The sequence below is a fragment of the Urocampus carinirostris genome, chromosome 3, assembly GCF_059441175.1.
Source record: "Urocampus carinirostris isolate Australia breed hairy pipefish chromosome 3, RoL_Ucar_1.0, whole genome shotgun sequence".
NCBI lineage: Eukaryota > Metazoa > Chordata > Actinopteri > Syngnathiformes > Syngnathidae > Urocampus > Urocampus carinirostris.
This window is the reverse complement of record NC_142351.1, coordinates 23,387,783-23,413,619: the sequence shown is the minus strand read 5'-3', so window position 1 is coordinate 23,413,619 and position 25,837 is coordinate 23,387,783. Positions and strand designations below refer to the sequence as shown.

Sequence of the window (25,837 nt, the reverse complement as noted above, 5' to 3'; positions counted from 1 at the left end):
ACAATATCTCTGTATTATTTGTGATTGCAACATCCTTTGCTGTCTGGTAATCCTGAAAGGGGGGAACCACATGTGCGATCTCTTTTCCTCATGTTGAGGTTTTTGAGTTTTTCCTTGCCCTCATGTTGGTTCCAGATCAGGGGATGGTGTAATAATAGTCTGAAAAAATAGTGTGAAGCCCTTTGAGACTCTTTGTGATTAAGGGCTATACAAATAAAAATGACTTGACTTGACTAATCAAAATAATTTTAAAATCACACAGTGACTAACCAATGAATTACAAAATGCAGTTTTTAAATGTTAATTCCCTTTATTGAGGCATAAAAAAACAAAACCTATCTGGCCTTATGTGAAAAAGTAATTGCCCTCTGAACCTAACAGCGAGTTGGGCCACCTTTGGCAGCGATAAAAGAAATAAACGTTTACGCTAATTTTTAATGAGTCTTTCACAAGGGAGTGGTGGAGTTTTAGCCTACTTTTCTTTGCAGTTTTCTAGCATGAATTGCCCATTTAAGGTCACACCCAAGGACCAGGACAATTTGCTGTGGTTGGCGGAATAAAGAATTCTGGTGTTTACCAGAAGATCCTGAAGGCCATTAGTTTGCGCCCTCAAACTCAAGCGCTCTCGGATCAGGCAGCAGGACAACAATCCGAAACAAACTAGCAAGTCCTCTTCTGAATGCCTAAAAAACAAAACGAAATGAAGATTCTGGAGTGGCCAAATCAAAGTCCGACGTAAATCGAATTAAGATGATGAACTGTGACTTTAAATGGGCAGTTCATGCTAGAAAACCCTCCAATATGGCAGATTTCAAATGATTATGCAGAGAAGAGTGGGCCAAAATTCCTCCACACTGTTGTGAAAGACTCATAACCAATTATCGTGGGCGTTTGATTTCTGTTATCTCTGCCAAAGGTGGCCCAATTCGCTATTGGGTTTGCATTTTCGCATAGGACTAGATAAGTTTTGAATTTTGGTGTTGTGTCCCGATAAATGGAACCAACATTTCAAATTTGCATTTGGTATTTACTTGGTTTGTCTTTGTACGATATTAAACCTGGTTTAATGATCAGAAACCTTTGCGAGTGATAGATATGCAAAAACACAGAACTCAGGAAGAGGGCAAATACTTTTTCACGGCACTGTATATCAAAGACACACTAAAATATTAGTCATGTCAACATGCAGAAAAAAATGCCATTCTGTTCTTAACGGTCTTGGTTAAATGATTTTTTTCCTGTACTTGTGTTCTTTAATACGCCGCTATCCAAAAGCTGCGAAATGACACCAACTGGTGGTATAAATTTGAATTACATCAGACATAATGTGGATGTGACCTAGCAATAAATTTGAAGTGCACTAGCTATTAGGCATTAAAAACATGCATAAGGCTACAGTTATAAACATTAAAAACTGCAGTTGTAGAAGATGTCTTTTTTAAATAGTTTTTCTTTTTTTCTTTAGTTATTTGCGTAACCTCAAAACAAACATTTCTTAAACATGGATTTAATACATGGTTCTATATTTTCTCCCTCTATACACATTAATAGAGAGCAAGAAACAATATTCTTTATGGAATTGAATTATTTAAAAATGAATAAAATCAAAAATTGTCAACATTTTTGCATTCAAGGTTTACAGGGTAGTAAATAGTCTACCTTGTTGCTACAATATTTGGAGCCCAAATGTAATCATATAGATTATTAAAAAATAGCCGGAGTTAGAGGAATTAACAATACTGTAAATTTACCAATTGTTTTAGCTATGAATAATGAAGCATAACAGAAAGGGAGAAAAAACAACAACGATAAAGCAAATAATATGTGAATGCACAAGTTTGAACACTTCTTCTAACTTGGGTTCAGTATATTTAGATTAGGATAAACAAATCGCATATATTTACCATTAATAGACCCTAAATAAAGTTTAGATGTTATCCTATATCCTCAAGACAGTTAAATTAAGGAAATGAACAAGGTAAACCTGTCACGTTTGCCCATTGCCCTCACCTGGGCCTGCTCGTTTGGCGCCAGCTGACGCTCGTTGCCTGATTGTCTCCCCTCCTATTTAAAATCAGTGCTCCCATTCACTCCTTGTCAGTCCGTCAATGAACCTCTCCACTTGCAAGACGTGTATTTTGACTCTGTCCGGTATCCTCCTTGTGTATCCAGTATCCGGTATCGATCCCGTCTGTCTGGTATCTTGCACATGTATCCAGTATCCGGTATCGATCCCGTCTGTCCTGCTCTGTCGTGGATCCATTATCCGGTATTGATCCCGTCTGTCCCGTATCTTGCTGGTGTACCCAGTATCCGGTAGCGATCCCTCCTGTCCTGTCCGTTATCTGGTATCGATCCCGTCTGTCCCGTCCTGTCCAGTATCTTGCTGTTGTATCAAGTATCTGTCCCGTCCTGTCCGGTATCAGGTATCAATCCCGTCTGTTCCGTCCTGTCCGGTATCTGCTCGTGTATCCTGTATCTGGTATCGATCCCGTCTGTCCTGTCCGGTTTCGATCTCGTCTACCTCTGGCTTCCTGTTTTCACGCGCATGACTGCCCCATTTCCGTGAAATAAAGCTTGTGTGAAAATGTTACGTGTCTAGGTCCACCGTCTGTTCGGGTTCTGACAAAACCAAGGCATGATATTACCAAGACAATATTTGATAAAAACTGAACGTTTACTAACAAGGTCAAACTTTAGAAGAAAATCGTGTCTTTTTATTAAATGTGAAATATAAGTCTTTTTGAATTATATATATTTTTTATCTTATTTGGTCAGCGGTGGTAAGTTAAACGGAATACTTTTTTTTCTGGTAGAGAAAAATAATTGAAATCTAACAAAATAGCAAAGTTATTGTAAATCAGTGATTGTGCCAGTGAAAAACATTTGGTATGTATTATCTTAATTTCCACAAAACAATCCTATTCTCAATTTCTACGGTGGTTTCACAAATGGTTGAAGATAATAATCTTTGAGTTTTTGGTAAAAAGAAAATAACATTTTTGTGAAAACATGTGAGAAAATATTTTTTCTTTTTTTTAAATCCAAAATAAAGAGCCTTTTTTTGGCTTTTAATCTCTGATGTGGAAGATGTGTGTTCAGGTTTTGTTTGTAATCGGTTACTTAAGTTAAATATTATAAATATTTCACTTTTTTGGGTTTGACGTTTTATTGACATGTTTAGTTTGAAGAACTAATACCATTTGACCGATGGCCCAGATTACCGGTATTCGAGATTCTTGAAAATTGAGGCCAGGTATTAGTTTGGCATATATTCAAATATAATCAATTGAATCATTTCTATGTACATTTGAGTAGATTAATGATCCTTATGTTTAATGGTTATTTAAGTAACTTGCCTTTCAGTTTAGTTCAATCTCAAACCTAAGATTTCTGTAATAACCCCACCTGATGCTAAACTTTGGATGTTAAGGTATTTTATTTGTGGTCATTTGTAATAACAATAGTTCATAATTCATTTAAGTTTATATAACCTGAAGTAATTTGTACTCTTTATTTAACAAAGTTGTTTTCATGCTAAAATACTATACGTAGCCAATTACAATACAACTTTATTTATATCTGTACATTCAAGGAAACTGTGGGGGTCAGATGCATCGACATTTCGTTCTGTATACACGTGTACTAGAATGACAATAAAGTAGATCTGAATCTGAATCTGAATCTGAATTGTGTTTAAGGTTTTCAACCTGACAACTGGCAACTCCCTCCGAACTCGCTGTTAACCCACTGATAAAACACAAAGAAGGGAACCAATACTCTTGCAAGTTGGGGTGCAAACTGAGGACAAATTCAAACCAAACCAGGCACTTTACATTGTTTTTAACCAAGCAGTGAGCCCCCAATAATGACAGGGTGTGCACACTTATGCAACCTCATTAGTTAAATGAAATTAAATGAAATTAAATGATCTGCATTTATATAGCGCTTTTCAAGTCAAAACTTCCCAAAGCGCTTTACAGTGTGCTTCACATTTCCTAATAGCGGCCGTGCAGCCATGTAAGGCGCTAACCTGCTTATTGGAGGCATTAGGGGTTCAGTGTCTTACCCAAGGACACTTCGACATGTAACACGGAGGAGCCGGGATTTGAACTGCGATCTCTTGATCCCAAGACGAGCTCTCCTGAGCTACTGCCGCCCCAACTCGCAATTGAGAAAGGGCTTACACTTGTGCAACCACAGCTGCTCAATAACATCCCCCATTATGAACATTTTGTTTCGATAAAATTACAAGACACATTAACAGGGGAATGTTTAAAACCCTTTCACTTTATCTCATTTTTAAATCATGGCATTAAAGCCCCAGTGTGTAATATTTGACCAATAGACGGCACTGTGTTGTCTGGTGTGAGCGAGGACCAGTACCTTATAGCAATCATGGCGGTGGTCTAAGTGGGGATAACATTGGTATTATAGTTCATGTATTTTTGCCTTTTTTGTACTACTGGGAGGCACGAAAAATTAAAAAGTGTCCCTTTAAAACAGGTAAGTGTCAAACTCTCAGAACCACTTTACTTGCTAAGATAGTATGCACGATACTGCGCGCAATGTTTGAAGGAAGGTTTACAACTTAAAATGGATTATGTACAATGTAGTAACAATATACCGCAAAAAAAGGCAAACAACGCAGAAACAAAAGTCCGTTCTTGTGCAAATTGCACCTTTACACGTTCGAGGCGTCTTCAGCAGTCGATATCGATGCTGAAAAGCAGCTCTTCCAGGGCATCCAGTTTCTGATTGGCCTCCTCGATGGCACTGTAAGTCTGCACGTTGGTGGCGATGTGGAAACGGATGTCGTCTATAAGCGGGACGGAGTCCGTCTCGTGTCTATTCTCCAGCGAGGCGGCATCTTTCTTAACCATCTCCGCAAACTCCTCCTTCTCCACCAGCTAGGAGACAAATATAGCGTGCAAAATTGAAAATATTAATGAAGGGGTTCATTATTGTGTTGATTTTTGTTGCAGATTTATTTTCCAGCAAACAATCATCCTGGTCATTCTCTGCTGTTAAGGACCACTGCAGCCGGAATGGATTTGTGTGTGCCTCCATCCACTATTTCATTTTCTATTATCTTATTTGCACCAGTCTGGAGAAAAAATGTCAGTGTTACAAAGCCTAAGGATCTTTGTTAGATACCAAATTAAAAAATAAACATATAGTAATCCCTTGTTTTTCCCGAGGGTGACGTTCCAAAAAGAAACTGTGATAGGCACAATGTGAGAAGTAGAAGTTTTATTTATTTTTCAACTATTATACAATTATGTCATGATTACTCATTACTCTCACCTGTGCCCACTCGTTTGGCGCCAGCTGCTGCTGATTACCTGATTGGTTCCCTGTCCTAATTAAGCTCAGTCCTTTAACTCATCTGTTGTCAGTCCATCAGCGAACCTATGTTTTCACAAGGCAAGCATTTTTGACTCTGACTCCCGTCGGTCCCGTTTTGTCACCCGTTTTCCACTCATCGTTTGTTTTTTGTTTCCCGTCCCGGCTAACGACCTGTTTTTCCGTCTAACTACTCTACGATCTCCCGCTCCGGAAGATCCACTTCCACATTCAGAGCACGCTCCGATCCCGTGAGCGGCTTGCGTCCCGCGTCCAGCGAACACTGGATCACTGGCACTGCCTTTCCTCTATATTTCAATTAACTTGTGAGTAACGTTACGCAACTGGGTCCTTCTTCTGTTCTGGACGTGACACAATCAAATACTCTATTATACACTGAAACCAAGGAAGGAACACTTTTTACAGGCTCAAGCTTTTGTTTAACTAATGAAATGACTATGTAAACGTTTATTAATTTCGTTTTTTACAAAAAAAACACTGTATGGTCAAGTAATAAGAAGCGGGAAAACTGTTAAGGCAATCAGAAGGCAGTAACACAATGCACAATGCCAATCCATTAAGTAGCAAAATTATGAAAAGTGAACTGCGTTAGAGCGAAAGATTACTGAACGTTTTTTTACTTAAAGTGAATTCAAAAAAGGGTATTTTGATAGAAAGTATAGAAGCACCACTAGAACTCTCAAAACAAAATTAAATGTAAATGGTCTGCATTGTAAAGCACTTTGGGAGCTCTTCATTGACTTGAAAAGCGCTATACAAATGCAGACCATTTACCGTTTACATAAAAATGTAGCCTGCAGTTTGAATGTTGGCGTGGAACGCAGTACACATTAAGGCTTTATAAACACATGTTGTTGTTTTTTTGGGTACACAAAAGCACCTGGGGACAAGAGAGGTGCCAAAAGAAGATTGAATTTATTACACAATTTACCATTTTATATATATATATATATATATATATATATATATATATATATATATATATATATATATATATATATATATATATATATATATATATATATATATACTCTGGACTGTCTCAGAAAATTTGAATATTGTGATAAAGTTCTTTATTTTCTGTAATGCAATTAAAAAAACAAAAATGTCATACATTCTGGATTCATTACACATCATTTAGGGTCGGCAGTAGCTCAGGAGGTAGAGCGCTCATCTTGGGATCAAGGGATCCCAGTTCGAATCCCGGCTCGTCCGTGTTACATGTCGAAGTGTCCTTGGGTAAGACACTGAACCCCTAATACCCCCAATAAGCAGGTTAGCGCCTTACATGGCTGCAAGGCCGCTATTGGGAAATGTGGAGCACATTGTAAAGCGCTTTGGGAAGTCATTGACTTGAAAAGGGCTATATAAATGCAGATCATTTCATTTCATTTCATTTCATCAACTGAACTATTTCAAGCCTTTTATTATTTGAATATTGCTGAATTTGGCTTACAGCTTAAGAAAACTCAAAAATCCTATCTCACAATATTAGAATATCATGAAAAAGTATACAAGTAGGCTATTCAACTAATCACCTGAATCATCTAATTAACTCGAAACACCTTGCGAGGGTTTCCTGAGCCTTAAAAACACTCAGCTTGGTTCAGTAAACTAAATCACAAGTATGGGGAAGACTGCTGATCTGACTGCTGTCCAGAGGACCATCATTGATACCCTCCATAAGGAGGGTAAGACACAAAAAGAAATTTCTCAAAGAGCAGGCTGTTCACAGAGTGCAGTTTCAAAGCATATCCACAAAAAGTCTGTTGGAAGGGAAAAATGTGGCCGGAAACGCTGCACAACCAAGAGAGATGACCGCAGCCTTAACAAAATTGTGAAGAAGAGCCGCTTCCAGAATTTGGGGGAGCTTCAAAGACAGTGGGCTGAAGCTGGAGTCCAGGTATCAAAAGCAACAGTTCACAGACGTGTCCGGGAAATGGGCTGCAATAGCCGTATTCCCATGGTCAAGCCACTTCTGAACTCAAGACAACGGAAGAAGCGTCTGACTTGGGCTATGGAGAAGAAGCACTGGACAGTTGCAGAGTGGTCCAAAGTCCTCTTTTCAGACGAAAGCAAGTTTTGCATTTCATTTGGAAGTCAAGGCGCCAGAGTCTGGAGAAAGGCTGGAGAGGAGCAAAATCCAAGTTGCTTGAAATCCAGTGTGAAGTTCCCACAGTCAGCAATGGTTTGGGGAGCCATGTCAGCTGCTGGTGTTGGTCCACTGTGTTTCATCAAGTCCAGAGTAAATGCAACTGTGTACCAAGAGATTTTAGAGCACTACATGCTTCCATCTGCTGAAAAGCTCTATGGAGATGAGGATTTCATTTTCCAGCATGATCTGGCACCTGCCCACAGTGCCAAAACCACCAGTAACTGGTGCACTGACCATGGCATCACTGTCCTTGATTGGCCTGCTAATTCCCCTGACCTGAACCCCATCGAGAATTTGTGGGGTATAGTTAAGAAGAAGATGAAAGACACCAGACCTACAAATGCAAATGAGCTGAAGGCCGCTATCGAAGCATCCTGGGCATCAATAACACCTCAGCAATGCCGCAGGCTGATTGCCTCCATGCCACGCCGGACTGATGCAGTAATCCGTGCAAAAAGATTCCCAACCAAGTACTGAGTGCATCAATGGACATTTTCAAATGTTTGATTTAGTTTTGCTGTTATAAAAATATTTTTTTACTTGGTCTGAGGAAGTATTCTAATATTTTGAGATAGGATTTTTGAGTTTTTTTCAGCTGTAAGCCAAATTCAGCAATATTCAAATAATAAAAGGCTTGAAATAGTTCAGTTGATGTGTAATGAATCCAGAATGTATGACATTTTTGTTTTTTTAATTGCATTACAGAAAATAAAGAACTTTATCACAATATTCTAATTTTCTGAGACAGTCCAGTATACATATATATATATGTGTATGATCATTATCCTGTATTTTCCCCTTGTTCGGAGGCCGGATCAAAAAGCCTGACGGGCCAACTGTGGCCCACGGGCCGGAGTCTGCGCTGCCTTGTTATAGTTTGATAAGAGCCTGAAAAATTCTATAGACACAGCCTCAAAAGGCTTAGCCTCTTTGTAAGTTACTAGCTCAGACAGAATATTATCGTAAAAATGTATCAAAATGTTTACTTAGTGGTGCACTTTCGCTATGATTTTAGTTCAACCATGTTTTTAAGTTTTTCTCTGCATAACTTAAGTTAAGGTGCAAAAAAACCAAGGAAAACAACACCCACCTGCTCAATGATTTTAGCCATGAACTCGATGCACTGGTCCCCCAGCCGAGTGAGGCGGAATAACTTGGCTGTCTTCCACATGCACAGAACGTTGTCCTCGCATATGTTCTTGGCAAGCATCTTTCCGCACAGACGTTTGAGCCCTGGCAGCAGGTACATGTCGGCCATGCACAGGATGTCGAACACGTTCTCACGTGTCAGCTGGACATCAGGAAAAACAAGTCAGCTATCAGGTCAAATTCATCGATAGTCAATCGTTGTAGAACAAAGAAAATGGCCCAGTGTTGCCAGGCATTCTCCTTGGGCGAGGTTGTTGGGGTTGTTAGTGAGGCGGTAGTCCCATCACTAATCGCTTGTCCAAAAAGGACCCGGCATAACTAAGTCGCGAGCAGAGCAACCCTTCCTGCCCAGCACTCTTATCCTTCCGCGGCCCAGTAATAGCTTGCAGAAGTACGGATCTCACTTGACTGTGAAAGAAGCGCCGCCTGGACTGGATGGCTACTGAAAAAAAACGCCGCACCTCACAAGCTCTCACCACCAATGAGCGACGCATATACGTGCAAAGGCTTAGTCCAATGGCCAATTGTAACACACACGTTTCAGAAAATCACGCCCCACAAGTATAATGCCCGGGAACGCAAGGCCACGTGTTATGCTTCGAAAAGTAGAAGTAGCCAAAGGTACCAATCACTTAAGAAACAGACTCAGACCAGGATGTCACAGGACAGAATTTATTAAAATAATGATACCAAGTGTAAGCGTGAACAGGGAAACCAAAGTCCGAAGGAGGTCTGCCGGGATCTGACAAAGGGAATGGTGAACGTGAGGTGAGTATGAGGCTGGAGACACTGGTCTTCAGCAGGGAGGTAGTCTAGGAGCAAGAGGGCAAACAAAGGTTAGCAGGACATTCAGGCAAAATTAGGACATGAAATCAAGAATACAAATTTGGTCAACTGGGATCTGCTTTGATCTACCACAAATGATCTACATTTACGCACCGATCGCTTGTCTCCAGCAGCTTTTGAAGCTTGCAGTCTTGATTGGAGGTGGCTAGAGCGTGGTTGATTGTGATCCTCCCCAACTGTGCTGGCTCAAGTGGAAAGCTGACCAAGCGATGAGGAAGAGGAACAGGGACCCCTGTTTTGGCGGATTTGTGGCATAACACCACGTTTATAAATGTTGTTGGTATGTTTTGGGGGTGCCTTGCCACAAAACAGAGCTCAAGACACTAGATAGATAGATAGATACTTTATTCATCCCCGCAGGGAAATTCACATTTCCAGCAGCATCCCTGAGCTGAGACAATACAATAATAAAGCAACAAGAATACAATATACAAATACCCAATGTGACGTGCAAATGCCCACTGTAGCGTGTTATATAGAATATCTAAATAGTGCTACACAGAATACATATCGCAATAAAATTCGGTAATATGCAATGTAAGGGGTGTGGTTTAATGTGGGCTTTTACTCTGCCGGGTAGAGTTAAAGAGCCTCATGGCATGAGGAAGAAAAGATCTCTTGAGTCTGTCCGTAGTACAAGACAGTGACAGCAGTCTGTCCCTGAAACTGCTCTTCTGTCTGGAGATAATGCTGTGTAGTGAATGCGATGGATTGTCCATGATTGACCGCAGCTTTTCCAGTGCCCGTCTCTCAGCTACTGTTGTCAGGCTGTCCAGCTCTGTGCCCACAACAGAGCTCGCTTTCCTCGCCAGTTTATTGAGACGAGAGGCATCCTTCTTCTTGACGCTGCCTCCCCAACACGCTGTCGCATAGAAGAGGGCGCTTGCCACAACTGTCTCATAGAATATTTTCAGGAGCATTTTGCAGATTTTGAAGGAGGCCAGCCTTGTGAGGAAGTAAAGTCGACTTTGCCCTTTCCTACATAGAGCTTCTGTGTTGGCAGTCCAGTCCAGTTTGTTGTCCAGCTGCACACCCAGGTATCGGTAGGTCTGGACAAATTCTACACATTGTCCTTTGATGGTTACAGGAACCGGGTGCGTTCTAGTTCTCCTGAAGTCCACCACCATCTCCCTGGTCTTAGTGGTGTTCAGGTGCAGGTGGTTTGCGTCGCTCCATCGGACAAAGTCCTGAATCAATTTCCTGTACTCCTCCTCCTGCCCATTTCTGATACATCCCACGATCGCAGTGTCATCGGCAAACTTTTGCACATGGCAGGACTCAGAGTTGTACTTAAAGTCCGATGTATGCAGAGTGAATAGGAACGGAGAGAGCACGGTCCCCTGCGGAGAACCTGTGCTGCTAACCACAGTGTCCGATGTACAGCCCCCCTGTTTCACATACTGAGGTCTGCCTGTCAAGTAGTCCATAATCCATTCTACTAGCGGAGGCATGGAGAACGACTGTGTCAATTTTCACGAAAATCGGTTCAACTGTTACGGAGCCTATGAGTGACTGACGGACAGACAGACACCAACCGACAGACATATTATTAATTTATAAATAAATATATTAGATTAGATTATATTTGTATAGATGTTTTCAAGACACTATTATCAATTCAAACTTTAGAACAGTATTGAGAGTTTAATACATTATTAAGATTATTAACCTTTTTTCTGACTGTGAGGCACATGTCGCTAAAGTTAATGTGACTACTATTGCTGGAGTGGCGGCTAGCATTAGCGATGACTAGTGACAGCCGTAAACGGGCCCCATCAATACTAATGCTAACATGAGAAACTAGTTCTACTAGTCATATGCTAGTGGCACTCAATGTTCTATGCTAATCAATTTCTTGAATGAACGAGACTAACTTAAACTGTGGTGATTTGTTACCAAAATAGCTACGGTGGATTATTAACGCTAACCAATGGGGGGGCCATGAGGGCCTACAAGGCCTTCTCTGCTGACCTAAAAAAAGTCTTTATATTATATTTTGTCCGTCAGCATTTGTTAATTAGTGATTTATGTTGGATTTTTATGTGTTGTGCCTAAATAAAGCCACAAATGATTAATACAGTAATTCCAAATTGTCTGTCAGCTTCCTTTCATTGCGCTGTGATTTTATATTTAAGCATTTGACCAATCACATTTCAGCCATGCTTGTTGCCAGTCTCAGACATCTGCCCAGAGGCGTTCGATGTTTTCTGTGAAAACCTCATGAAGCATAACCTAGATGTGATATTGCTGTTGGTTTTAGCTCATCAATTTTGGATTTGGTTCAAACGGCCCTGCTGGAAGGCGTAGAGAAACATTACCGCCTTTGCAAACTAGGGTGCGGTATTCACCACAACAATTGCTCCAACCGCCCTCCAGCTGCACAAGGAAATGCATATATTGTGTTGATGTCATAGCTCCTTTGTCAACCCACAATTGCCGAAGGAGGGGAAAATGGATTTGGTTGCAGATGTACTGTCAAAGCCATTTTCAAGACAAACCTTTTGACAAAAGCTGTACATCGTTCCGAAATAGCAACGAGGAAAAGGTTTTGTTCGCCATTTGCAGCCGACGAACTACGAGTGCCCTGGCTCTGTGGAGATTCTTTCCCTCATTACTGAAACATGGATTTACGTCACCACCTGTCCACTAATAAAGTGTTTAGTGGGACATCGGGCAAAATACAAAACAAAATAATTTCTGAAGAGATGGGGGAAGTGATCACATGGGAAGTTAATAAAGCACGTTCATCTCCGTTGTGGTGGATGAAATGACAGATGCGAGTAACACACTGGTTGTGCGTTATGTCACACATACAGGTACCATCAGATTTGAAAACGTTAGCAGTGGGAAGCAACCCAATGACATAGGAGGTATTATCATCGGATTTTTGGTGGAAATGAATCAGGTTAAAGTAGTGGCACAGTGCAATAAATGGGCTGCAGGCTAAAGTTAAAGAGAGTTCACAACTCATTGAACCGGTTCCCTCACGAAAAATGAATCATTATTTCAGACTGAATTAAAGGCCTAAGTGTAAAATTAACGGCACGCAACTGGCACTATCTAATAACGCAGGAACCACGAGTGAGTCTGTGATTGTTGTAACGATGAACACAGGAGCTCATGATGAATTCACACTAAAGTTCAGGTAAAGAAGTTATCTTTTGCCTTCAATCATCTAATGCAGGGGACATATGTGGAGTCAATCTAGCGCAGGGGTCAGCCCCTGAAAATGTTGAAATAACCATGACAGACTAAAAAACAAAACAAACAAAAAACCGTCCGGAGCTGCCCTAAAAAAAGCTACATATGTTAAATCAAAGTAAAAGGATTCATACATAAAAGTTACACATTTAATATTTAAAGAGCAGCCAAACATTGAAAATAATTTTTCAGAATAAATAGATACAACTTTTAAAGCATTTCCCTAATAGCAATTAAGGGCGCCATTTTTAAGTCGAAAGTGGTTCTTGGACAAATTCTATCACATAGAAAAACACTATTCGAACCTGCAGTTACTACAGAATTCCAGCAGATGACACTGAGGCACCATGACCACAGAACAACCAACCTTGTCAATGCATAAATGAGCATTGCTTGATTTTTATTTTTTCAATTTTGTAGTTTTCATAGAAAAATGTGTATTTCGTAATTTTTCATAAACAAGATTAGTTATTGTGTATTTGTTCTTAATATTTTAGAATCTTGAAAACTGTTCATGTTTGTTTTGTCTTTTTCCTCTGCCGAGAACCAGAAAAAAAGAAAAAATGTAGATGACACTCCCTTTTCAATTTTTGTTTCTAAGGATTTTTTGAAAAACTCAGCAGTCGGCTCAAGAGGAGCAGGTTTCTGACCCCCGACCTAGCATGCTGTTTAATATATTGCAATTAATTAGCGTTCAAAAGCATTCGATTTTGAAAGGAAAAATAACTAATATTGACATTGAACTGTATGTGTATTGCAATCGTGAACTGAACTAGCTTTGCGGCAGGTTCCATTTATTACCTTAGAAAATAATGCTGAGCAGCAGTTTGTTTGAGGTTAATCCAATAGGTTCTTTCCAATCAAAAGTAATTAGTTTTGATATTTGGTGAAATCATGTGACACTTCAACATTAATGATGAGTTAACTATGAAACATACCATAAATCATGATTTAACATTCTAATTGCTTGACTACGAAAGACTAGTGATTAGTTTTACACTGATGCTGATAGATATACCCTAGATTGGCGTAATCATTAATATTATTGTCACATACCAATACCGTAAGTACATACAATTTCTTTCCTTCTGCATAAATGACTGATATTTTTAAAGAAATAACTTTGAATCTTAACATAATATCCCTCCTTACATTTTCATTTATTTAACTCTACTTTTAATTTCAGATTTGCATTCAATAAAGTGTTATAGCTCCTAATTACACACAAAATAAAAGCAAGCTTGACCAAACTACAAATTTTTGCATATTACACAACATTGATCCAGAAGAAAAAATGTCAAACCTGTGTGTCATCACTGTAGATGTAATACATGATATGGATGAAAATTTCATGCGAGATGTTGTGCAAAGTTATTGCCGGAGTGCTGGGCTGGGACTGAAGCTCCTCTCCCTCGCTGAAGTGGTCCTCCAACAAGGCTTTAAAGTAATCACTCCGTCCACAAAAAAACGCCTAAAACGGAAAATAACCGATAAGACTTGAAGTGGAAGCACAAAACGAGTCGGCGATGAGAAAGCAAGAAACCTTATGACACAAGAAATCGTAGCCATCCACTCTAAAGCAGACGTCAGGGTATGTGGGTAGATGGTCGACTCTGTTGAAAGGAAGTGCCCCAAATCCAACCTGAAGAAAAAAAAGAGCAAAATTAATGATTTGCCTTTTAAAGAAACACTTAATCATCAAAACTGTCTGATTTGATGATATATAGTAGACCAGTGGTTTACAAGTGAAGGTACTTATACACTCGTGGGTACCTGTTCACCGTCTAGGGCAGTGTTTTTCAACAAGTGTGCCGGGGCACACTAGTGTGCCGTGAGACAATGTCTAGTGTGCTGCTGGAATTTGCCCAATTTTATCTTTCCAAAAACTCAGGCCATTATTCAGTATTTTTGCTATCTTCGGACGAGGAACTGTAATAGTCATCCATATCAGTAGGTGGCAGTAGATTTTTATATACATCTTATATACTAATTATCTGCTCATGAGGTAGCACAGTACATTTAATGACTTAATTTGTTTAACAAAGCGGTTTAAGATTTCACTGTAAAAAAGAAAAACATAAATAAAGCAAATCATTGTTTTTTATTTTAAGTATTATTTTCTTCTGTTTTTATCATAATTATCTGCTTATTAGGTAGGACCGTGAAATATGTGACATAACTTCATTTTCAAACATTTTCAACGGACGGTGTGCCTCGGAACATTTTTATGAATAAAGGTGTACCTTGGTTCAAAAAGGGTTGAAAAACACTGGTCTATAGGTTCATTGGATTTTTAATTTTTTTTTAAAAGAAGCATTTGTTAAAGACATTTTAAAAGGAATTATTAAATTATGCCACTATGTCTGAAAAAGTACTTTACTTATGATAAATATTATGTTAATCAATTAATTTGTAAATGTAAACTGTTTATATTACGAAATAGATACTCACTCTGACTCATGAGTAGGAATTTATTATATTTATTTTATCAATAAAAAATTTTTTTGTAGCAAAAAAAATACTATTAAATATTAAGTAATCTTTTCATATTAGAATGAAACACATCTCATCTCATCTCATTAGCCGTACCGCTTATCCTCAGTAGGGTCGCGGGGGGCTGGAGCCCATCCCAGCAATCATCGGGCAGTGGGCAGGGGACACCCTGAACTGGTTTCCAGCCAATCGCAGGGCACACAGGGACAGACAACTCATTCGCTCATTCACACCTAGGGACAATTTGGACCGGCCAATTCACCTGAAATGCATGTCTTTGGAATGTGGGAGGAAACCGGAGTGCCCGGAGGAAACCCACGCAAGCACGGGGAGAACATACAAACTCCGCACAGAAAGTCTGGAGCTGGATTTGAACCCACGACAGGTTCCCATGACATGAACTGTGCCGCACAAGCGCTAACCACTGCGCCGCCGTGCTGCCCCATGAAACACATTTTCAAACAAATTTATCAAAAAAAAAAAGTAATATTTAAAATTGATGACATTATGTTTTAACCCATATTCCTCCATTTTCCTTTTACTGCTATTTCACTTAAATTTGCATTCAAGGCTGAACTGTAGCCTGTTTTGACAATTCAAACATTGAAAAATTAAACTGAAGCAGGGGATTTCTTTTTTAGTTGACACTTTTTTTAAAAATGAAAAAATGTCTTGGCTCGAAAATGTTGAGGAACACTTCAGTAGACAATACTGACAGCCTCCAGTTACAGTAGAGCCACACCAACGGTGTGGCATATTTCCCTTTCCAAAGATGCCTAGAGATGGTTTTAACATCATAGGTCAAAACACTTTCTAAAATCACGTTTTCCAATACTAAAATTAAAACGTGTTTACTGCTCAAAGGGAAACGACGATTTGACATCTTTAGGCCTCAATGGTACTGAATGTTTTATGAAAATGTCAGTCATCCATTCTAGAATATTTACAAGAAACTCATTTTTTAATCCTACTTTGAGCTGAGGGGGCAGAGCACAGTCTGCCAACTGGGCCATGTCCTCCTGGAGTTGGCGGCTATGAGGCTCCAGACTGAGAACCTTCACGCAGATGCCCGGTTTGTTGGACACTTGAGAGACAAAAAGTAATAAGAGGGGAGTCCAGTTCGTAAACAAGGTTTAGTGCTATCTAACGCTGAAATGGCGGCTTACCAAATTCGTACACCTGTCTGCATTTTATCTGCAGCTCCTCAATGAGATGTGTCATTTTGCACTGCTTAGCAAGTCGTCTGCATTCGTCCACCAAGCTCACATCGATATCCATCCGACCTGCAATGTCGGAAAACAAACAAAGGAAAAGCATGGTAATCAAATATTGAGCTATGAGTTTAGTTTGATAACGCGGTATTTATTGCTGAAAAGCGAATGAGCCGGCGTTGCCGGGCCGATAGAAAATTAGATTCGGCTGCCGGTCGGTGGTCTGGAGCTGCAGTACCCGATTTGGCTGGAGGGCATTAGAGACCCCCAGAAAAACAGACCAAATGAAGGCAGATGTTTACCAATTTTGTTGGAATATACAGTGTCTGAAATTCATGACGAAAAGTTACTGGACACCAGGGCAGACAACTCTAAAAAGTTGCCTGCACAGCCATAAAGTTGCCTGCCCCCATTTTTCACAACTTGAAACACAATAAGACGACTAATCGCAAAAAAAAAAAAAAGAAAGGAACAATTGTTGCAAAGTATTAAGAATTGATAATCAGAATATATAACAGAACAACACTTTAAAATTAAGTTTATTATAAATGTACTTATAACATTCATTGCAAGTATATGACTTTGCTGTTTTCCATCTGCAATCAGTATGTACGTGTATCAACTCATCTTCATTCATGCAATGTTTGCGTTGCTTCATCTGCTACAAGCCACGTGAACTCCACTTTCCACAATGCTTTTAATGTATGTTTACGTTTTGTAGCATCATCAATTTTGTTAGCTTCTTTTGAATCTTTCTTCTGGGGCTGAGGTTTTGGCTTGATTCCTAACCACTTCTCCATTTTTCTTGTGTTCTTTGTGCATCTACTTTGTAAAACGATATGCAAATGCACGACCTTATAACGCTCGGGAGAGCCCAGAAGCACGAAGTTATTCGTTGCAGGCTTCTGATTGGCTGCCGAGTATGCAAATTTCCAAACGAACCAAAATTTCTAAACCAAACGAAGATTTCGAAATCGGAATAAAGCAAACGTTTGATTTGAGAGAAAAACAAAAACAAAAACAAAATAAAAAAGATTTTTTCTTTCCTTGAAAAAGTTGTCGGCCACCCGGGCGGAGATGTTTTGTAAGTTGTACGCCAGACGTAAAAGATGCATGCCCCGGGCATCCGGCAGACATTATTTCAGACACTGGTTATAATCAAATATTGAGCTATGAGTTTAGTTTTATCGCGCCAGTATTTATTGCTGAAAAGCGAATGAGCTGGCGTTGCCGGGTTGATAGAAGATTAGATTTGGCTGCCTGGAGTGGTCTGTGGTCTTGAACTGCAGTATCCAATTTGGCCACAGGAGGTCATTAGAGACCCCGGGAAAACAGACCAAACAAAGGCAGATGTTTACCGATTTTGTTGGTAATTATTGGTAGTGCTTTGAAATGAAACCTAGCTAAAGAAACTAATGGAGGCTTAAAGTACAACTGTGTACGGTTCAGCCCTTTTGGAGCCTATAAGTCACATACACACACGCGCACACGCGCACACACACACACACACACACACACACAAATCAAGATTCATAAAGTAATTTATAGATTCTTGATTAGATGAATTTAGATCCTTGAAAAATAATGTACTTTTATATCCTCATTATTGAAGCCTGAAATGCAGCAAAAGTTTAAAATGTTCAAGAGGCCGAATATTTTTGCAAGGTGCCATATATACTGGATATACTTATTCCAGTAAGACACACTGCTATAAATGACACATTAGCAATTGTAAAATATCCTCACCTGTATATAAATACTGCAGGATGGCTCCAAAAGCTGCAGGATTGATCTGCAGGGGGGGGGACAAATATGTGTACATTCCAGCAAACATAATCATCTTCCACAAAAGTGGAAAAAAATCAAAGAAACTACAAATGGACCTACCAGAGGATGTGTTAGGTGGATCAAGGTTTTGTTTTTCCATTTGTTTGCAAACATTTCAGTGAAGTATTCTGAGAGTACACCGAGCACACATCGATGAGCTTTGAACATTTGCCCGTGAACGAGGAACGTGATGTCGCTGTGCAGTCCCTGCTCCAGTAACCTGAGGAGTAAGACAATTGGAGACTGCTTGGTTTGTGACTGTTCTCCAGAGGGTAGCTTGCAGAGCACAGGTTACTTTTACACAAAAAGCCTAGCATAGCATACAGCAACTCCTAATGGTCAAATGAAAAATTGAATACAAAATAAATTTATCTGAATGACAATCAAAATACATGAACTATCATGTAAATGTTCATTTCTTAAAATACTCGTAGATTTAAAAAATTTCATCTATTATGTATAACATGAGCACACCTCGCGTAAACTGATGTAATTGACTGGCATCTCGATTCTACCCAGAAAAAAAAACCTTCTAAAAGGCTGGGCAAAAAAACAACAGGAGAACAATGGTGTGGTATGGCCTCTTTGAGTCTCCGTAGTTTGTATTTTCCTTGTGCTTTTTAGCACTCGCTTTGAGTTGCACTACACACTACAGGGACATCGAATGATCAAATAATACACACTGTCCTTTTGATGTAAGCCTAAGCCAAGTTAGAAATTCTTTCATTACTGATATATTTTTACAATAATTATTAAAAGAATTTTTATAGTTTAATCTTATTTTGGGTAGAAAATGGTATCAAAGAAAATTGAAAACAGTAGAATGTTTTAGCAGAGCTTTTTTTGTGTAAAACCCCAAGTAAATGTAGCATAATCCCCCTATACGTAGTACATTATTGTATTTCTACTGGTAAAAATTAACAAAATAAAAAGCCAAAAGGTGCAGTCGTATGTGAACACATTGAGTGACAACCTAAAAGACAAAGTCTAAGCTTACAAGTGCAAGAAGAAGTTGAAATCGTCCTGTTTCATGGCTCCGACACTGACACACTTGTATTCTTTGAGCAGGCGTCGGATTGAGTCGTTCAGCGAGCCATACAGGCACCGCTCGCCATCAAAAGTGTTAGCCTCACACTTGGCTCCTACACGCCGAAACAAAGAAAATCGAACAATCAGAGGCAATTCTGTGTCACGCACAAGGTTGGGAGGGTTACTTTAAAAAATGTAATCCGATACAGTTACTAGTTACCTGTAATCAGTAACCTAATCCAAATACCATAATCTTGCAGTAATGTAACTTGATTATGTCCGATTACTTTTGGATTACTCCAATACCAAATGCACTATCCATCCATCCATTATCTGCACCACTTATCTTCAGTAGGGTCGCGGGAGTGCTGGAGCCCAACCCAGCCGTCTTAGAGCAGTGGGCAGGGGACACCATGAACTGGTTGCCAGCCAATCACAGGGCACTCGGAGACAATTTGGACCCATCAATATACCTGCCAGGCATGTTATTGGAATATGGGAGGAAAACGGAGTGCCCAGAGGAAACCCACGTAGGCACGGGGAGAACATGCAAACTCTGTGCGGGGAGGCTGGTAGCAGGAATTGAACCCTGGATCTCCGTACAGACAACTCACCCGCGCATCCACACCTAGGGACAATTTGGACCAGGCAATTAACCTGACATGCGTGTTTTGGGGAGAAAACCGGAGTGCTCGAAGTAACCCAACGCAGACACGAGGAGAACATGCAAACTCCAAACGGGCAGGCTGCGGTAGCTGGACTTAAACCCTGAACCTCTGCACCGTGGGGCTGTGCGCTAACCACCTAGCTGGAGTGCTGCACCAAATACATTAATAGAAAACATAATAAATATGAAATAGATTTAATAACTGAATTTTGAATAAGATAAATATACAATGTAACCTTAAAAAATTGTAGGAATTTAATGTTCGGGTAGTTACTTGTAGTCCTACAAAAGAGTACTTACATTTAAACACGTCGTATATTTTCCTAAGCAAAAAAAAAAACTTTCTCTTTCACATGGCAGACAAGATATGCTGCTTTAGTTCGTATCAAAAGCACATTAAGAACCAAATATCGTTTTAAACACACCAAGTGTTCATTTTCCAAATTTTCAATCAACTCTGTTTTGCTTGTTTAAGGAGGGGATGTCAAACCTCTTGACAACATTCAAATTTACTAGGTTAAGTAAAACAGTTTCACAATATAAAAAAACAGTGATCGTATAGGGATTTCGAACACGGATGAACTGCAAATTATAAAAAGAATTCAATCATATTCACTAAATCTTCCTGGACGCATCACTTATTTGCAAATCGTGCCAATTCAACAAAATGAGTGCCAAATTGAAGGAGAAATGAAATACAGACAAAAAGAAAAGTGCTTTTACCTGCAACATAGTGTACTAGCCTTTCCGTACAGAGTTTGCATGTTCTTCCCGTGCTTGCGTACAACAAATAAGAATTACACTACCATGTCCCTGTCTCTTGATGTCAGTGATTGACATTATGATAGACACATTGGCTATTGGCATATTATGTATACAGTATGTAAAAAAATCTTATTCGTATTTTAACTTAATATACCAGTAATTTTTGGGATGTTTTTTCCTGTACCTGTAACAAGATTCAATTTCTTTTTTTTTAATGCTAATTTACGTAACGCCGTTGCATCTATTCCGTTACTGTCTAAGACTGGTCACACGAAATGATTGAGCAGGTTTCCTTTTTTTTACCAAGATAACAGTGGTTCCCTTACCACTTGCCAGCAGATACTGGACAATCTCCTCATGGCCACAGAGGCAAGCATAATATCTGACAGATGACAGAGAAATTGTAGAAATGTCAGAAACGGCAAAATATATTTTTGAGTTTATCTCGACAAGTGCTACTTACAAGGGGCTGCTATCCCATTTATCTCTTACATTGAGGTCCACGTCTCGCTGTTCGAAGAGATATCTAGGAAGCACAACAGTGCATTATAACAATAGGTTAATAAGTAAGAACATAGTAGGGTATTATGTACAGAATGTTTTTTTATTATCACACAACTTGAAAATGTAAGAAGTATTAAAGAAACAACAACATCAAATACACGAATGCAAAATGACAATTTTCTCTGATTTTTGTAAGTACAAACCCTTGTATGAATGTTTTTGTTATAACTTGAGTTTGATTGTTACTTTTGAAACTCATCACATCATGATTTTATTCACTCTAATAAGTGTTATGGTCAACTGCACCTTTATTTCATTATACAATTATATACTTAACAACACATACTCAAACATTTAAACAACCAGACTAAATTTGGCCAACAAGATATTTGCAATAATGCCTAAAGAAAAGAATCCAGCAGGTAGAAGCACATTTTAAATGGCAGAAAAACTTGTTTTTCCACTAATGTTTTTTTTTCCTTTTGCAGAAATAACAGCCTCTAAACGCTTCCTATAACTTCCAATGAGGGTCTGGATTCTGGTTAGTTATTTTTGACCATTCTTTAAAAAACATTTCAGTCAGGTTAGATGGTTTCCGAGAATGGACAGCCCGCTTTAAATCACACCAAAGATTTTCAATAATATTCAGGTCTGGGGACTGAGATGGCCATTTCAGAACATTGTACTTGCTCCTCTGCATGAATGCCATAGTAGAATTTGAGCAGTGTTTGGGGTTGTTGTCTTGTTGAAGTATCCAGGCCTGGGGCAACTTCAGCTTTGTCACTGAATCTAGAAAATTGTTTGCAAAAATCTGCTAATACTGTCTGGAATCCATGCGACCTTCAACTTTAACAAGATTGCCAATACCTGCACTGGCCACACAGCCCCACAGCATGATGGAACCACCACCAAATTTTACTGTGGGTAGCAAGTGCTTGTCTTGGAATGCTGTGTTCTTCTTCCACCATGCATACCGCTCCTTGTTATGCCCAAATAACTCAATTTTAGTTTCATCAGTCCACAGCACCTTATTCCAAAATGAAGCTGGCTTGTCCAAATGTGCTTTAGCATACCTCAAGCGACTCTGTTTGAGGCATGTGCGCAGAAAAGGCTCTTGCCGCATCTCCTTGTGCAAGTGTGCTGGATAGTTGAACGATGTGCAGTGACACCATCTGCAGCAAGATCATGTTGTAGGTCTTCCGACCTAGTCTGTGGGTTGAGTTTGACTGTTTTCACCAGCCTTCGCCTCTGCTTATCTGAGATTTTTCTTGGCCTGCCACTCCTTAACTAGAACTGTGCCTGTTTTCTTCCATTTCCTCACTATGTTCCAAACAGTGGAAATTGACAGCTGAAATCTCTGAGCTAGCTTTTTGTATCCTTCCCCTAAACCATGATGTTGAACAATCTTTGTTTTCAGGTCATTTGAAAGTTGTTCTGAGGCTACAATGTTGCCACTCTTCAGAGAAGATACAAAGAGGAGAACAACTTGCAACTGTCCGCCTTTCTCGTGATTGGCTTCACCTGTGTATGTAGGTCAAGGGTCAATGGGCTTACCAAACAAATTTTGAGTTCCAATAATTAGTGCTAAAGGTATTCAAATCCATAAAACAACAAGGGTGCCCAAATTTATGCACCTGCCTACTTTTGTTTAAGCAATTATTGCACATTTTCTGTAAATCCTATGAACTTCATTTCACTTCTCAGATGCCACTGTGTCTGTCTGCTATATGATATATTTAAATGTAATGGTTCATCCGAATAACCAATGATTTGTAAAGGGAAATCTTGAAAATGATCAGGGGTGCCCAAACTTTTGCATACGACTGTATAGTGTGAATTCAATGTAGCTTTAAAGTAGTTATTAAACAAGATAATTCAATGTGCCTTGCACTGTGAAACCTTCGGTAGGTTAAGTGATTTCAGTTTTAACTTGCCTTTGGATAGTGCTGGGACTACATTGAATCCCTAACTGATGTGCCGGGCATATAATTAAAAAATGACAATAACAATATCATCAACAAAAATATGAATTAGAATAACAATAAGAATATTCCACAAATTACACAAAACATTTAAGCATTACATATTCCATTATATATTTTTAACTATTATCTACCGTGAAATCAGGAAAAGAAGAATACTAAGAATGAGTAAAATTATCTGAAATGGGTGATGGCAGATGATTTTTCTCATAATTATTAAGAGTATAAGAATTATTTATTACAGACAAAGTGCTGAAAATTACCCGAATCGTAAACCATTTACCATTTTGGGAAAAAATAAAAGTAAAGTAAAAAAAAAGGTCAAGTAACAAAAATACTAATAAAAATAAAATAAAAAACATTTTAAAGCAAAAATAAATCTGCCAGTCCGTCTATCTATCTATCTATCTATCTATATATCTATCTATCTATCTACCTACCTTGGTCATATCCCTCAAGACAGCAAGACAAACATATACAATAACAAACAAAAGAAAAAGGGGAAAAAGTAGCAAAAACACACACAAAAAGATCTTGGCGGATTATGCCCAACCCAAATGCCCAAACACCCAAACAAGTTAAGCATCTCGGCACCCAAGTTGGTCATGCTTTCATCCCTCCAGATGAAACGGGACACAAGGAAGCAGCCCGACAGATTTCACTGGTTTACCCCTGCCGCATCATACGGGTGCCCTGCCCATCCATCCCTTTATACATTATGCATATCATTAGAACACTTTTCTACTGATGGGACAGAGAGTATTTTTTGTGTTGCATTTAAATGGACAATGTGTATTGTTTAGCACTTCCGAATTTTTGGTTAAATGTGTGTGTTAATTAAACAGTCATTATCACGCCATTAAATAAAGGCATACCCCCTAACTTCCCTTTTCGATATACAGTCATGCAGCATATTTTGCTAGGTAAACTATGCCAATATTTTTTTTATAGAAATGTTTATGTTTTAAGTCGGGATAACAAAATTGTATTCGTGGCAGAAATTTGATACAGTTATATCTCAATATACCGAATGAACAACAGGATCGTTGGATAAGTGTGCCTTAGGTTGCCCAGAATAATACAGAACATGACTATTTGCTGCATCAGATGCGTTAGAGAGGTTATAAAAACATGTAATTACCCGATAATACATATTTTTACAGTGTTTTTGGTAGAACGCCACACAATTAATTTGAGAATGTAATGACGTCAATACTCGCGATCATGTCAGTTGACTGCAATATAAACAAACGCTGCATGTGCGAACTGGGTCGACATAACTTCGGTTACCCTCAAGATCGATGCCAATGTTTAGCTAAACAGTTGCTCGTGCAATCATGTTGATTTACAAACAGCAAAAGAGAGTCCAAGGAGTGTCGTTGACGGAGTCAGCGTGAGCTTTTACCTGACTCTCGAAATGTCGCCCTTCCTGCAACTAATAAACAAATCGTGGACGTCCATGATCCCCTCGGTGTTTTCGGTCCTCTGAAATGCATTTAGTCGGCCTGTCTGGTTGGACAGGTAGGAGCTAAGTGGGCGAAGCTGAAGTGTTTATTAGCTCGGAAGGAGTTGATGTGTGACAGGATCCACTCTCGTCTCGGTTGTGTTTGATGTGAAGGATTGTTTTGCTGCAAGGGAAGGAGCTCTTGGTCATGTGACATGGTGCTTTCAATGAACCAAGAAAAGGGGGGAAATACACTGTAAACAACGTTGTACACGCAACCTTAACTGTCGATTGTTTGTCATTGCAGGTTTTAAGATTCCGTACAGAACATTCCATATATCTAATGCGAAAAAATACGTTACATAACGGTACTTCTAAACAATATTTGATAAAGATGTTGAAATTTACGTGATGCTTTCAAATGCAGCTTTTTATCAAACTACACGGGAGGGCTGGTAGCTGGATTTGATCCCATGACTTCAGAACTGTGCCGCAGAAGCACTAACCACTCATCCGCCATGCCACCTTATTATTACTCTTATTATTATTGCTATTACTATTATTATTAGTAGTAGTATTAGTAGTAGTATTATTTATATTTTTTATTTCTTAAGTTCTCGTGCCACCGCGCATGTATCACAGTAAAAATGCCGGTCCGGGCGGCTGCTCGCATCGCCCGTGCCCTAAAACCGCAACTGCTGGGAGACCTTTTCTCGGAAATTGGCCAGTTTTATCGTTACCAAAAAAAACGCATTCCCTTGTTCAGTTTCTTTGCTTTCGTTCAATGAACAGCCGAGTAACTGTGACACTCATCCATATTGTTTTTTTATTTTTTTTATTGATTCTCCGTTATTACTGTAAACCACTTTAGTACACCGAAAGGATTTTGCAAAGGTCTGTGTAAATAAAGTACTAGTACCAGTACAGGTACAAGTCATTAGTTTACCATAACAAATTACACAATCAGGGCTGCTTGGAAAGTTGTTTTGAAATTCACTTACGGTAATTTATCCGAAATCGTATATACAAGCATTACGGTTTGGCGTTGCCGGGCTTGGCATTGTTAGCATCCTACCTGGGCGAGGTGGTTGGGGCCATGGTTTGTTGAAAAAAAGCGCCAGGGAGCCACCAAGGAGTGCCAAAGAGCCACATGGCCACATGCAGCTCGAGAGCCGCTTGTAAGCAGATGTTAAGCGA

At 39.3% G+C, this 25,837-nt stretch overlaps 1 protein-coding gene across 1 annotated transcript; it reads right to left on the bottom strand.

Moving 5' to 3' along the window:
- Positions 1-4,274: 4,274 nt before the first annotated feature.
- Positions 4,275-24,837, bottom strand: abtb1 (ankyrin repeat and BTB domain containing 1). The gene is made up of 12 exons (XM_088331156.1): positions 24,602-24,837; positions 21,174-21,236; positions 21,037-21,092; positions 19,247-19,391; positions 18,310-18,469; positions 18,169-18,214; positions 16,378-16,494; positions 16,183-16,295; positions 14,262-14,360; positions 14,022-14,189; positions 8,613-8,813; positions 4,275-4,910 (listed from the first exon to the last, which is right to left on the bottom strand). Exons 1-12 carry the CDS (start codon positions 24,655-24,657, stop codon positions 4,704-4,706), a joined length of 1,431 nt encoding a protein of 476 aa, XP_088187282.1. The 5' UTR covers positions 24,658-24,837; the 3' UTR covers positions 4,275-4,703.
- Positions 24,838-25,837: the final 1,000 nt, after the last annotated feature.

Bases quoted from the DNA above. Each gene is read 5' to 3' on its own strand.
- abtb1 (XM_088331156.1), bottom strand. From the start codon at position 24,657: ATGGACGTCCACGATTTGTTTATTAGTTGCAGGAAGGGCGACATTTCG. The intron at 21,093-21,173 runs GTAAGTAGCACT...GTCATCTGTCAG, and splicing joins AAATGGGATAGCAGCCCCTT to ATATTATGCTTGCCTCTGTG. The intron at 14,361-16,182 runs GTAGGATTAAAA...TTTTTTCTTCAG, and splicing joins CTCTGCCCCCTCAGCTCAAA to GTTGGATTTGGGGCACTTCC.